The sequence below is a fragment of the Mchenga conophoros genome, linkage group LG23 (assembly GCF_057382185.1).
Source record: "Mchenga conophoros isolate Kocher_MC1m ecotype Shallow Benthic linkage group LG23, M_conophoros_male_GT1.1, whole genome shotgun sequence".
Taxonomy (NCBI): domain Eukaryota; kingdom Metazoa; phylum Chordata; class Actinopteri; order Cichliformes; family Cichlidae; genus Mchenga; species Mchenga conophoros.
Window position 1 is genome coordinate 51,562,968 of NC_140547.1, and position 15,935 is coordinate 51,578,902.

Here is a 15,935-nt window from a genome sequence, read left to right on the forward strand (position 1 = left end):
TTACCAGCAGCCACAAATGTATAGTTTTGCACTGTAGGCCGAAGCAGCTCACTTGGAAGGAAAACGAGCTTTTTAACAGTAGGGGGATGTTAATCCTCAGTGGCAGCTTTGACTGTCATATTATTTGCTGCTCTGTTGTTTGACAATATTAGCAGAAAGTCTTTTGTTCTGACTTATTGGTGGGGCACCTTCACAGACAGCCTGTGAAACGTCCCCACAAACTGATGCGTCGTCCTTGGTGTGAGATTGTTGAGGTGATATATGATGCAGCATCGTAGCGGGAGCGTAACATATTGTCTCAGCGATTAACTCCAGCTGGCTCACTGTAAGTGCTGCATGGGCGTGCAGTCATATTTCAGTCGAAGAGCAGAGAAGAAGGCAGAGATAGATGCAGCGAGCTATAAACCAAGAGAGATGGGCCAGCCTCGGTGTTTCACCTAAATTCTACTCTAATGAATAGCCCATTGATTTCCATTAGGGCTGGCTTGAGCTGACCACTCTGTTTCCCATTAGCGCAGTTTTAAACTGAGGCTGACAAACAGTCATAGCCAGAGGCAGACCAGAAGAAGCGGCCTGACCAGTGTTTAAAGAAACCTATGAATTCATCCATGACGCTGCATGGAGCCAAGGAAAATACAGAGTTAACAGCAGAATATAAGCCTTAAAATCCAATCACGCTATCTCAGGATTTGCCTTAAATGAACAAAGTCACCTCGGTCACATCCATGAATAGACCTGGACGATAATATCTCCCGGAAGTTCTTGATTTGCATTTGAAAAAGCAGGGTTATCACGTCTCTTTTGGTTTTATTCTCTTTTCCAAATTAAAGAAAAAGAAAGAAAGGTCAGAAGACTTGCACACTAAATTGCCTGTTGACACAGACGTTTTATAGCAGGATGAAGTGTCAGCCGAGAGCAGCTTTTAAACCTCCTGGTTGTCATTGTATCGACCACCGACTCCATTGCAGGCCCCCTGAGGCCTGGCCTGCTTCTGGGCTCAGGAGTTTAGAGCCATCCAGCCTTATCAGCTGAACTTCTCCATCAGCCCGTTTTCTTCATTAACATTAATAGGATTTGGATCTATTACGCAATGAGGCTCCGCTGCGTTATGCAACGTAGAGTCTTCATCAACAGCAACACTCTTTGGAGGGGAGCAGTTGCATCTTAGACTTATGGTTCAGTTATGTTCACGCAGATGTAGACTCTGAGCTTTTAAAGAGGGACATGGGCATTGACCAGAGTGAACATTTCTTTTTAGATCAGAGAAAAACAAAAAACTGTGTGACGTCTGTGCATAAAATCTATTTCAGAAGTTGTTTAAAAATGTGTGTAAGCTTTGTAAAGTAATGCTGTTTATTAAATTGTGAAAATATATGTATGTATATAATCTTTTTTATAATTATTCAAGGGGTGGAATAAAAGTCACACTAAACATTTTTTGTCATTACGTATATGTAAGGATATGTAATTAAATTCAATTTAATTTTATTTATATATCATAAAAACAGTTACCTAAAGGTGCTTTAAACTGTAAGGTAAAGACCCTTCAATAACAGAGAGATATGTAACAGTTAAAAATGATGCTTGCAAGCTTTTCCTTTATTAGTTTCTACAGTTGAGATTTTTACTCTAAATTCCGCAAGAAGAAAAATTCCTTTTAAACTGTAACAGTGACAGGAAGTGCACATTTTTATACTTGTGCATAGAACAAATCATGTTTCTGGTAGTGAAAGTTTGCTTCATCAGCTGCAAACACAAATTCTCATGTCAATGTGACATTCCCGTGTTCAGCAGGAAAACCTTTTCCCCAGCAGTTTAGCGTGTTAGCATGCTAATCTTTGCTAATAATCAATACTAACAACAGCAAACTACGATAACATACTGAAGCCTGGCTGGTTCAAATTCTAACATTTACAGTAGTCACAGTGTAGTGTGTAAGCAGGTCAACTTTTGGTTTTGGTTTAGAACTAAACCCTGAAGAAATCTGAGGAAGCTAAAATGTTAGCTTTGAAGGCATTTGGTTATCAACTAAAGCATTAATCAAGTAAGATTTGGTGTGAAGAAAGCATATAAGGGATCACCAGTAGTCACCAGCACATGTCACATCGGTTAGCATCATCCACTCTTGTTAAATAATTTAAGTCTGGAACAAATTAATATCCAAAAGATAAGCATTACCATCTGGCTGCACCACTGCATGGATGAATAAAACACAATTTATAATATTCAGGTCGTGGAAGTCAAAGCTAATCCCCGGTCTATTTCAGGAAGCAAAGTGCTATTGTTGTTTTTCCTTTGTCAAGTTATTTATAAGTTAATTAGCTTATTATATAAGTGACTTAATTAAATGGGAACATATAATGTGATAACTAAATTTAAAAGGTAATAATCGCCACATTTAGCTTCAGCATGGTGGAGTATATTTTCTCCCAGCAGTAATTTTATTGATGATTCTTTCCCCCGGGGAGGCTGAAATCCAATCTGCTCCTTTAAGCTCATCAATAACGAGTGTCCACAAGCTTACAACCCTACCATGCTCTCTACTGTGTAGTGGCAGAGAAGGTTTTTTCACTATAAAATGACACTCTTGTTGCATTTTGGTGAAACTTTCTTCCCTTCCGGCCAACCTTGAGATGGTCTTGTGTCTTTCTGCGTATGCACGCATTCAAGTGTACGGTTTAATTGCTTTGTGTGGGAGGCTATCACCTCGTGTCATCACCTGCCAGAGTCTATTGATTGAGCTTGACGTTGATAGAAGCTGTCAGAGAGTCTTAGCGCCGGCTTGTGTGGATGTTGAAGTGAATTTCATGTTCTGATAGAATCAACTGTCAGATGCATTAAAGAGCTGCGACTAGCACGAAGGGTGTTATTCTCTAATGCTCGCTATCAACTTTAGCAGCAGGGGCTGTCAGCTATAGATCGTCCGATCTCTGCAGACCTTCATGTGCAGGTTCTGAAACACGCGTAATGTGATAAATCACATTTCCAAGGTTTCACATACAGGAATGTCTGAATTGAACAAACTTCTGAAAATAAAATTATGATGCTTCAAAGCTTCCGGTTGGAGCGGGTTGTCATGGAAACAGCAAAGTGGCACGCACAAGACATTTCATTTTGTCTTTTTTCCTGAGTAACTTCGTGGTTTATTCGAGGAGTTATTAAGATTCGAACTCTCGAGCTCAACACAGTGTTTTATTTGCCCTCTTCATCATCAGTCCTTATCCTCTTGATTGTGAGAGGGAGCAGAGGCAGCAGGGTGCACAGTGTTTGCAGCACCTGTATCTCCCAAGCCCATAACTCATGCAGGGAGCCTCACACACTGCTGCGGTTAATGGAAAACAAATTTACTAATTCATCATCATCACTGTGTAGAAACTGCTCATGCACAAGGGATAATTTTAAATTATTCATCACTCTCTTTTGACTTCTGAAAAAAGGCAAAATCAGCTGCAGAAAGCTGGAAAATATGCACACGGGCACAGGCAAATCTCAGTCGTTTTCCGCCTGCCCTAAGAAAATGTCCAATTTGTCAATTTCTTGTTGCATAGAAATCCCAAATACTTAAAGCATAAGAACTCCAAATCTGTTGTAATCATTCTGGTCTACAAAAATAACGTAGCTCATAGGAATTTATTTTAAACCCATGTAGATTAGGTCATGAGTTAATCTTGCAAGTTGGTCATAACAAAGAAAAAAACTAAGTAGTTTTAAGATTTGAGCATGTACAGCATGTACAGTAGCACAGCTTACATGTAATATTCAGCTCAAAGTGAACACACTCTTACTGTGAATGATGCCATGATTAGCCGCTCGACATTCCCGACATGGAGAGGTGTTCTGCTCTGAAAGATGAGCATAAAGCCCTTGAAGCGTGCACGCTTGATTCAGCCCCAGCAGTGCAAACATCCATGCAGGTTTCTGCCTGAGTAAAAATCAAAGAGCGGTGGACAAAAAGGCCCGTCGAGTGTTGCGCTGAGTGTCATCAGCAGAGGCGAACAAGTCTCTATGTGAGATGTCACGTTGCCACAGTCAGCTTTCGTTGCTATCATTAAAATCATACATTTGAATTGCGATTTTGCCATGTGTGTGCTTTCAAATCTGACCTATTTGCTCTTGTATCCTTCCTTAAAGCTTTCTGTCTTTGAAGCTTTCTAGCAGCTAAATGCAAAAGAACACCTATGGCTCAGGCTCTCTTTGTCTCCCCCTATAGGATGCTTCGAGTGCTGCATCAAGTGTCTGGGCGGGGTGCCCTATGCCTCGCTGGTGGCCACCATCCTCTGCTTCATAGGTGTGGCTCTGTTCTGCGGATGTGGCCACGTAGCGCTGACTGGGACTCTGACCATGCTGGAGAATCACTTCTCCAGGGTATCTAGCGACCACGCCACCCTCACTGTGGTGTAAGTCCACTGAGTTTCTAATCCAAGTGTAGTTCATCACTAAGGCGTTCTCTTACTTATGATTTTATCACATGTCACTTATGGAAAAGATTAGACATGGATAAGTCCTGTCACTGTATTTCACTTACTCCCCTTCTTTTACTTAAAAACTGGTATGACCAGAATTTACTGATATTATGCTTGCAATGATCTGCTGAGAAGAACCCGCCACATTGTGTGCCATAACTTAGAACCCTTAAACTGGTAAACTGGTCATGGTAGAAACAGTCAGAAAATTATTACTTAAAAGGTCAAGGTTAGAATTGTATGGAAGAGGATTAGGGCCACTGAAAGGGGGGAAAAAGGGATCTGAGATTAAAATCTGGAAAACAAAAATCCAGCCCCAACCCCCTTTTTTGGCCCTAATCTTCTCCCACAGGACTGAAATATATTTTTTGGTGATTATATTTAAAATGGATCCTGACATAAATATAAATCTTGGGGTGCTTATACACTCTGTAATGTCAGGTATTCAGAAATCTTTATCTAACTTAAGTTAGGCCCACAATGCTGACCTGGATAATCAGCAAAGAAAAGGAGTCGATGGACCGTATAGTTCTGTTTTCATTTATTCAGGTTTTGCAGTTATATGACTGCTAACCACATGACATAAACTATTTTGGATTTGTAAACCAGGTTAAGGTTAAGCAAAGAAAGAAGAAGGAAAAGTTAATTCCATAAATATTTGCTACAGGTTGCTCGCAGCCACGAGGTGAAATTGGTCACAAAGAGATGCAAAACCCAAGAACCTCCTCGTGATTACCTTTAGCTGTGATCACCCAGAGTTTATGTTGAACATGACCCGTCTGCAAACACTTGCCAACTAATTCACTGAGTGATCATGAAACTGTAAAGCCCATGACGCAAAGCAAAAAGGCAAAAAGTGGCATCTACACTAAGCCAACCTCAGGCATGTTTTTATTCACACCTTGTCAGGTGTAGATAATAGACATTTATGCCTTGGAAACACCCAGAGAATCTTGCACTGCCACTGTAAGTTGAGTTGAGTAGGGGTTGCAGAGGGCCATAACAGCCACCGTCTTTCATGCAAACTACATGCATTTGCAGTAATCTGTAGCAACAAGGGTTTTTTTTGGTGCAGCACACTCTTTGTGATGGATTTCTCCCAATTACAGCCTCCGATAATCAAACACCAGCTAATCAGAGAATGCAAACCTTTCCCCAGCAACCAGTGGTTGTATTTTGTCCAATATGGCGAACAACTCTCATCAATGTGCCCCACAAAAGAAACCTCTAACAAATCCCCCTAGTATTTTGGTTTAAACATGTTAAAAAAATAATCCGAAATATAACAAAAGCTCTCATAAACCATAAGTTAGTGGATAGAACTGTCTTTGATTACCTTTCACTATAGTCTACATATCATCATAAAGTTCAAACTCTAGTCAGAGAAAACAGATTTCAGTACGATGGTTATCAACATGGTCTGTTAAGCCTTCCTTTCTGCTTCCTGTTCTCTACTTGTACACATAATAGAATAGAATAGAATTCAACTTTATTGTCATTGCACATGCACAGGTACAGGGCAACGAAATGCAGTTTGCATCCATCCAGAAGTGCTTTAGTGATATAGATATATTACAATATATATTAGCAATAATATAGATATGTGAGTATATTACAGAAATGGGTCTATTATGGTATGTTATAATGTACACGGTATGATGTTGTGAATATTCTATAACTATAAGTATGTACAGGCTGTAGTGAGTACAAGCTATGTACAGGATATGAACAGGATATAAATATGAAAAACTATACAGAATATGAAATAAATAACTTTACAGAATCTGAGATATACAGCTATACAGAAATGGGAACTATGCAAGTTGTAAACAGTTGTAGGATTAAAGATTATCGAATGTACAGAATGATTATTTACACAGAGCTATACAGTAGTGCAGTTAAGATAAGTGAGATATAATTCCTACAGAGGCTATAAGAGGGGTGTTTCATGTGTCATCTGACTCTTCGTGCTGACAAAGTCATCCCTATGAGTTCTGTCTAGTCCACTCAGAGATGTCGTCAGATTATGATGATAAAGTGGTGATTAAAATTTATAAGGAACATAAAAAAGAAAGAAAGACAAATTCATATTTCGATCTTTATCTATCGTAATCTTGGGATTTAGTGCAGAGCATTAAAATAAACATTTTAACTTAAATTCATGTATTTTAACGCTGCTGTTTCCTTCTTACGTGATGGCTGCACGTTAGAGCTGTGAAACTTTAAATATAAACATTAAACATTACTGTCCCGTAGTCTAACAAAAGAAAAGTTATTATTAAGTTGCCTGAATAGGTGTTTTTGAAAATGAATACCCTAATCCGTTTTTTAATCTAATATTCTAGCTTCAGTTCCAGCAGTGGAGAAAAGACTTAGCAAGAGATTAGAACCAAGTATTAAAACATATATATATTGTCTGCTTCACCAGCTGCATTCAAATGCCAGTGACACTGTGCTGCCGTTCTGCTGCTGTAACATTACACTTCAGCTTCATTCTGAAGCTGCACATATCCTACAGTAGAGTATTTATATTATACTTAAAACATGTTGTGGATAGTAGAATCAGCGAAACTGTGCGATCTGAATCTATTTTAAACTGAAACTCAGAACATAACCTGAGTTATTACAATGATTTAGTCAGGAAAAAGACAGACTGATAGAAAATTCTTTAAGCACAACAAAGCTTCCTGACCAATTAATCCAGCTCTGTATCACATCCCTTTGTCCCAAAAGTCTACATTTTAAGTAAAATTTAAATTATGTATCACAAATGTCTAACCTTAACCAACTTTAGCCACAAAAACTGCATCTAACATTAGCTAAGATGAACCACCATGAGCTAATGGTACTATTATCTAAGGTTACCCAACGATAGTCAATATAATACAATATAATCTTGATCTTTATCTCTTTAAAAAAAGGTAAAAGTAGTTAAATGAAACATAAAATAAAAAGGGTTTTAGCTTACACGAGCTAACATTAAACAGCATAAAACATTAGCTTAGGGTTTCATTGGTGCAGGTTCATATAACCTTGATGTTTAAAGCTAATTCCTTGCTTTGCCTCTGTTTTTGTTCAGGATTCAGATTTTTCAGTACATCATCTATGGCATTGGCTCCTTCTTCTTTGTGTACGCCATCGTCCTGTTGGCTGAGGGCTTTTACACCACCAGCGCCATCAAGAAGGAGCTGCAGAGTGACTTCAAGACCACCGTCTGTGGACGCTGCATCACCGCCTTCGTATGTGAACACACAAATACACACACGCACACATAAGCAGCTGCAAATCATCACACCCACTGACCCAGTTAGACTTCAAATTAAAGCCTCCAAATGAGACTTAATGACTTTGATGTGTATTTTAAAATGTTCCTGCTTAAAGTAGTTTAGTGGCTTAAAACAACAAACAGAAAACGGTCCTTCAGTATGCTTTACATGCCTGAATAAGGGTCATCAAGTATTTCAGAGACCCAGTCACACGCATTTACACGTTTATGAGCACGTGCGCATGACGAAGACAGATATAAACAAATACTTGCACATACACAAATGCTTAAAATCCCACTCGAGCCTTCAGGGTAACTCTGGCACTGTTTGTCCTTTCTACCCTGATTACTCTAATTGCTGCAGATGTCGGCTAACATTAGCGTAAACCCTGATTTGCCTCTGATTTGTGTCCGTATAAACAATCTCAGCCTTTAAAAAATATTCTTTTCTTTTTTATAAAATCAGTTTTTCTCTTTATTTCCACTTGTCTCCTCTCCTCAGTTCATGTTCCTGACCTACATCCTCTTCCTGGCCTTCCTTGCCATCTTCGGCTTCACGGCGATCCCGGTTTTCCTCTTCTTTAACATGTGGAATACCTGTGCTACCATGAAATCTCCCTATGCTAACATCACTTCTCCTGACTCCATCTGTGTGGATGTCAGGCAGTACGGTCAGTAACTTAGAAATGACGTGAACTGTATTAGTTAAGTTTATGTCTGATGCATTCTTTCGGTGATTGAATGAACCGTACATGTGTGGCATACGTAGATTTTATAAGTGAAATTGGCTGACATTAGCCCATTTGAGCTAGGTTGGCTAGCTAGGTATAGGCTAGCTCATAATTCTCTGAACTTTTATGAGATATTTTGTATCTTTCTGTACTAATATCATAGTTTTCCCTATAAAGGATAAACATTAGTATTGAGAGGCTAAAAAATCGTACATAAATTAGCACTGGAACAATAATAAATGTTCAGATACTGACGATGAGAAATCTGTCAATTTAGTTGTTTTTGAAACATGCAGCCTGTCAAAATAAATTAATCACTTAGCACCAATAAATCTTTGAAAGCCTGGTTTTTATTCTAATAGTCATTGCTGTAAGGCTTTGCAGTTCCCTAGCATTGTTTCTTACCTCCTTCTCCAGTCAACAAGGCCAGTCTGCCCTTTATATTTTTCCTGTAGCTCTTGTTCTGCCCACCTTATGTTATCACAGCTGACACATTTTCATCACAGTTTGTGCAGGAGTAGTACCTGCCAGACAGGTGGGCCTCCATTACTTGGTTATAAACAGTTTGCAAATAATATGTACAGATGATGTGTCGTTTGTAACTCAACAACCATTCCTTGTTGCTCCAAACTCATGTTAGCTCATATGCAGGGCTACATGCAGCCTGAAGGAGAGCTTGTTTATTCAAATGTGCTATATGTAAATTAGGAATAACAAAGCTAAACTGCCTCCTCCTAAACCTATTAGGCTTATTTTATTCTTTTTTCGAATCACATGTAAAACCACATACTGACAATGTATACACAGTGGTTCTTCCTGAGGCAAATGGCCGACCTCACAATGAAAAATATACATATATACACTGGATCTGTTTACTATGTACAGTATAGTATGTATGGAAACATCCAAGAAGATATGCAACACTTGGAAATCATAGGTTATGAAAATCTGTACAAAATATTTTAAAGTGCTGTATAAAATGTAATAGAATTGTGGCATTGCTGCACCAGACCAAAGATTTAGATGATGAAACCTGCTTTCATGCTAATCAGTTCACTTTAAAACCATCTTCAAAAGATGTCTTAAAAAATAATAAATCTGTCATGGTACCGGTCTTTAAAGTTCAGGAGAAATTCCCCTGATCAAGAAATATTCTGGCTAACTTTAAAAAGTCTGCAGCAAAATAGGAAAAACATCCAGGTGCCTCTCTCATTTCCACACAGGCGTTACCTGCAGGCAGAAAACTCTGGAACAATTTTTCAGGCTTTCCCCTCCTTATAAACGTCACCTATTCATCTCCAACCACTTTAAATGTCATTGTCTATGCACGAAGAGGTCAAACGAATACATTTAGATTATTGAGAGCGTGACTGGATCTCTATGAAAATCCACCTCAAAGCAGTGTTACAGCACAGCAACACTCCCCTGTGATTGCGTGTGTGGTCATCAGTCTGATGGCCCAACGTACAGTACGTGACCCACATTTGAAAGACAGCTGGCTCGCTTACAAAGTAGGATGAGGATCACATATGCTTCATTGGCTGCGGTGCTGCACTAGCACGGCGTGTGAAATATTAACCCCAATTACTCAGTCGTCAAATTATTGTCAGCAGTTTTGGAGCTCCAGCTGATGAGTGATTGAGGAAAGGTTTTAGAAGCTAAAACAAGCAACTGCACACAGTTTGTTTTTTACAGATAGCAGCCTATAGCAGCAATCCCCTAAAGTGATTCTACAGTAAAAAGAAAGAAAGAAAGAAAGGAAAAAGGGATTCACAATGACCCACATTTTTCCAGCCCTGTTTCCTTTAATCTTTATCTGCGCCTAATGCATAATGCCTTCAATCATATCACACAGTCTCTGGGGAGGAAAAAGCTTCTTGTCTCAGTCCTGTGACGTTTCATCTCTCTGATCCCGCAGGTGTTATTCCCTATAATGCCACGCCAGGAAAAGCTTGCGGAGCCACGCTGGGAGAGATTTGTAACACCAGTGAGGTGAGAGGATGCTGACCTCCTTTGTTTTTTTCCTTATTCCCTCGCTCTCCTTTCCTCCCTTCACTAACCTAGCTTCTCTTTCTCCCCGCAGTTCTACTTGTCCTACCACCTCTACATCGTTGCGTTAGCCGGCGCCGGAGCCACCGTCATCGCACTGGTAAGCTCCTCATGATCCCACCGATGCGGTAGTGTGCCGCTCAAAATATGCATGTTGCTATGGCATGATTATCTGTTTCCACGGCAACCTCTCCGCCTCTCACATATGTCCTTCTATGGGTTTCTGCAGCCCGCCTCTGTGCATGCGCTCACCAAGGGTCAGTGTTTTACTCTGCTGCGGAGGTGGGCTTTTTTGTTTTGAGTCCAGGGAGATGGAGATGCTCAAAAAAAGCATTAAGCAGTACTCCAGATGTTGGCACAGGGTCAGCTGGAAGCTCTGTGTACTTTGATGTGTTACAAAAGGTGGAAAGACATGCTAGAAAAAAGTCACTGAGGAAAACTGGCTTGTACAGTAATGTTGCTCTGGAACATTTTCATTGTTCTCAGGTTGGTTTCTATTAATATATTTGGATGTTTTCTACATTTAGACATCGCTAAACTTCAGTGGGCACAAATCAGTAGTGTGGGATGAGACACTTGGGGATTTGGCACACAGATGTAAAACAGGGTGTAACAGGACATACCAAAAACATGCACGCAGAGGTTTTTGAGCACATTTTGAATGCATGTAATAATAGAAGTAGTAGTAGTAGTATGGAGTTAGTTCCTGTGCTTGAACATGAAGAAAAAATCTTGTATCTCTTCAGATCCACTACCTGATGATTTTGGGGGCCAACTGGGCCTATCTGAAGAGCGCCGCCTCCACGCACGATTACCAGGACATCAAGACCAAGGATGACCAGGATCTGGAGGCTGAGGCACGCTCCAAGGAGGGCCAGAACTCGTCCTCCTACTCATAAGGACAAGAGAGCCCAACACCACCATCCGTCTTCTCTCCACACCACAACCCCCCATCCCCTTGCAACAACTAACACCCACCCTTTCCCTCCGTTAAAACAAACCACCTCGGTCATGTTTGATAGTCCCAAAACCTCCTGATTCTCCATCCTCTTCCCTTCCGCAGTGTTCATTAAGGGTTGTGGGCACGTCCTCACACCTGAGGGGAAGAGAATAGAAAGTCAGGAGAAGTGGCAGGCCCAGACGGAGGCGGATGCTTTCAGAATGGGAGAGCTCGCCCGCGGGGTCGAGCTCAGGTACAGTACATCAGTTCAGAAGCGTCTCTTCCCTCGTGCTTTTGGGCGGCGACTCGTGAACGTGGCCCGGCTGTGATGGCCTCGCGCCCTGAGCCAACACAGCCTCTCGACACACAGCTCCTAACAGCCTAAAAAAGATAAACATTGTTCACTGCCTGCATCGACCATAAAAAGCCAGGCAGTGATCAACTTCCTCTGTTTTTTTGGTGTTTTATATGCATATATATATGAATATGAATATATTGTGCGAATGTGTACGAATGTTGTTGTTTTTTTTAATACTCTCTGAAAAGTATGCCAGATACTATTATGATCTTTTTTCTTCTTTATGTTTTTGCGCTCATAGGTTTTTCTCCTTTACTTTTCTTTCCATCTTTAACTTCTTTTGCTAATGCTCGTTGTTGCACTATTAAATAAAGAAAAAAAAGGGACAATGAAAATCCCTTAAAAAACATGAACCACTCCAATCCCTTCTCTCATAGAAATACCTAAAATTATGTCAAATCATGTGGTATCTCAAGGATTATTATGCATTTACATGATAAGAGTTTATTTACTCATTAAGGCACTCACAGTTTATTTAAGACCGGAGAGGTAGCAACCTTTGAAGCAAGGAAAAGCTTCGAGGAATACGCTCATTTGCTTTCAGGTCAAGGATTAGAGGAAATGATTAAAAGCTGTCTGTATGATTTGTAAAAAGCTTCATCATAGCGCTACGGTTAGCATAAAGACTGGAAACACAAAGACTGGTATTGTGTCTGATTTAAGATGTTTCACTTCAGTGTAGTACACAGTGTACATAATCATGTAGTGTATGAATTTTGATTTGTTTCAGCAAGTCATGCACCTACAGAAACAACAGTTGTAGCGTTGGATCAATTGTTGCGCTAGCTAATGTATTTTGTGAACATTCCTTTTTGTTGAGACGCCGACCAAATATTAACCTAATTCACTCTACAATGAAGATGATTAAGTAATACAAAATGCAAAAATCAATCCAAAAACAAACACAAAAACACTAATGCAAGCAGCTGAAGAAAGATATCTGCTGCTGTTAGCTAGCTAGCTACCTAGCATTGGTAGGGCCTGCTGGCTGAAACATTGTTTGTAAAGCCCTCCTTTTCCAGTTCATAGCTAAAAATTGTTTGATGGGTCCTCCGTTACCACTTTTGGGCTAATAATTAATTGAAGGGCCTTGTTTTTCCAGTTCTTGGCTAATGTTTGCTGGTTCCTCTTTTTCTGTTATTTTTCCGCTACAAGATGGTGGTCATTATTAAAAGTGAGAAGTTCAGCCTTACACACTTCCTGTAGCCATACTTTTTAGTATTAATGCATTTATGCATTCAAAACAGCAAGTGCAAGTAAAGAAGTACATCATTTTAGTACTTTCTTACGCATTTTAGTGCTTGATGTTTATTTACTGACAAAGGTGGTATGGATCTACTCATCTAGCTCTTGGCAAGAAAACATATTAGCATACTTCTGAATATGAAACTGATCTTTTGAAGACCAAAATGGGGTTTTGCTACACTCACCACCAGCCGCAGCAGAAATCAAAGATAAATCTGTCCGGGTCTTAAAAAACAGACACACACCTCAGGTATTAAACCAAGTCTGATTTTCCACCAGTTGTGTACTTTTCCTAAAACATCACCATTTAAACTCTTCTCCAGACTGCAGTCCTGTGTGAATTATACAGTAAAAACTTCTTCTTTCACTTCCTTCTTTTGAGAAAGTTCACCTGTAAATAGCCGAATGACCCTAAAAACATGAAATAGCTCCGTTCCCAAACCAATGAGAACACAATCAGTCATTTGCCATGCAATTTTTTTTCCACCAATATATGTAAATGTACCCTTTGAGATATGTGTTTAGCACTCAGATACTAGTTCTGCATTTGATATAATAATTGTAATGTAACATCTTAAATGATATGTCGTGAGAGGGATAAAGTGCAGTCACATGATATGATGGATTGAGGTGCTTGTGACGTATACATTTTAAAATGTGACAAAAAAAATATAGTGGAAATTGATTTTTATTAATGTTTTACCAGTTTTAGGCAGCTGAGTTCTTCTTGTAAATTAGTACTAATTATTTTATGGAACATGTCTGTGCTTATTTTTGTTCGACGGCCGACCAAGTGAGTGACTCGAGACATGAGGGGGAGTCACTCTTTTCTTCATTTCTCCTATTTTATTTCCTTTTTTTTATACGTCATGCCTCTCAAATGAGCCACAGAGACTGTTTTTGGATGTTTACACTGAATAAAACAAGTCAGGAATTTTCAGACATTAATTTTATAACCAGATATTGTTTAATAATCATGAACTATATTCTATATCAGTCATTACTGGTTAGTTCACCCTCAAAAAACACTGAAGAAAACAATTTTTTGAACTTTGATGAGATGAAGCATGTCAGTATTGTCCATGTGTGCAGCTGTCTATTCTGTAAAAAAAAGGACTATATTGCCATGTGTGTTATGTTTGATAAATATACGTGCTTTGCCGCCAGGTCGATGTAAAGGCAAACTTCAATTTCCTATAAGACGATGCGTGTCAGGGTGTTGTTGTTTCCTTGTTATTTGCATGAAGGAGACATGACTGTGTCTTTGCAGTTTTTCAGGTGATGTGTAGTCAATTGTAATGACAACTATGGTAGGCGGTGTTTGCCCCCTTCCTTCCTCCCCTTCCACCCACTCTTTTCTAAAGAAAACTCCATTGTACTTTGATGGCATTGTAGTCCCTGTAGGTGTTTCATTATGGTTTTATTTTTTAAGTTGGAAATAGTTCTATGACTCCTATATAGTGATGATTTTTGTAACCTTCTCTAGTAAAACCGATATTTTTTATTATCGTGACACCGTTGCCTCCCGCCTCTTCCTTGTGATTTTTATGGACACTTATTTAAAAAATTAAAGTGAAAGTATAGATAAGAGACTTCTCTTAAGGCTCCAACTGGTGATTTGAATCAAAAATGTATAAAAAAAAAAAAGAAAAACACAGCAGAATAGCGCTTGGAGTGCATTTTTGTACAGTAATGGGAACAAAATGCAAAGCTTCAGCTTAAATATCAAACATTTCTCTAAATAAAAAGCAATGTTGAAGGGAAAAGGGCACACATGAGCATATTCTCTTAATGTCGTTATGCTGTTTTGTTATTTTTAAAGAGTGATCTGGATTGATTTGGGATTTAATCATTTTTACTGATCATTTAAACTTTCCAAGTTCATCTTGGTATTTTTTGTGTTATCGTGATGGCAAACAAATGGCATTGAACACTTAATACTTCCTCTTTGGATCGTGCCTTGGCATAGAAATTAATCTTCTGTTCACTGACTGTTCCAATGGATAAATAATCAGATCATCTCAAAATTTTAAGTCAGTAACCTGAAATTTTGACTTGGCTGCCTGTTAAATAAATACATTTTATCTATTTATTTATTTTTCAAGTGGCATGAAGAAGCTTCAATAGTGATCTAACTAAACATTTTAGCGCTAATTAAAACAATCATTTGCATTGTAGCCTTTTTGATCTAAAATAGTAGATAAACACAAGCGTTAATAATTACATTAATTAAGACTCTGTGCCAAATAGCATTAGTAACACCTGTTTGTCTATTATTCTAGCAATGCATACATCAAATTAAAACGTTAGATTAGTTGAATCTTTGAAGTCGTTTCCAGAGTATAAAAATCCTACATGACTCATGAGCTTGGCAGCTTTGCCAGCAGGACAAAAAGAACAAGTCATTTCTGAAATCACAGGTAATTCCAGCTGAGATAATTGTATGCTGCTGCCACCGTCTGTGTCACGGGGAGAGAAAAGTAGATGTTTCTTTCTCAGAATGCCAAAGGAAATTAGCAGATATGATCATTTTTTTTCAGGCAAGCATGTGGTTCTAAATATTTGAGCTGTGAAACTACTGAACACCTACAGTTCCAGACTATAAAGAAACTGAAAGACGCCACACAAACTCAGTCTGCCCACACGGGTGTTTTCACTCATGTTCTAACAAAATTGCTGCAAAACATTTTTTATTATTTAATGGATATTATTTAGAGTCCAAGGAGAGCTCTCCTAACATTCAGCCTAATTTCTAACACATCTGAGGTCTAATGCTAACATACAGGAAGAATAGTGTGACGCTGGAACTATCTCACCATTTTCTGACACAGGGGCACCACCTCGTGGATTAAAATGGTACTGCAACACAAGTGAACCGTACAGA

The 15,935-nt window shown here is 39.1% G+C and overlaps 1 protein-coding gene across 2 annotated transcripts in view; it reads left to right on the forward strand.

Moving 5' to 3' along the window:
• LOC146548292 (neuronal membrane glycoprotein M6-b-like) overlaps nucleotides 1-14,564 on the forward strand; it is a 50,877-nt gene extending 36,313 nt beyond the window's left edge. For both annotated transcript variants that reach the window (XM_085264068.1, XM_085264067.1), the window contains exons 2-7: nucleotides 4,211-4,397; nucleotides 7,543-7,702; nucleotides 8,231-8,399; nucleotides 10,378-10,451; nucleotides 10,543-10,608; nucleotides 11,255-14,564. In XM_085264068.1, coding sequence (XP_085120194.1) covers nucleotides 4,211-4,397; nucleotides 7,543-7,702; nucleotides 8,231-8,399; nucleotides 10,378-10,451; nucleotides 10,543-10,608; nucleotides 11,255-11,407 — 809 coding nt within the window. In that variant the 3' untranslated portion in view covers nucleotides 11,408-14,564. The remainder of the gene's footprint in view (nucleotides 1-4,210; nucleotides 4,398-7,542; nucleotides 7,703-8,230; nucleotides 8,400-10,377; nucleotides 10,452-10,542; nucleotides 10,609-11,254) is intronic.
• The last annotated feature ends 1,371 nt before the right edge of the window (nucleotides 14,565-15,935 follow it).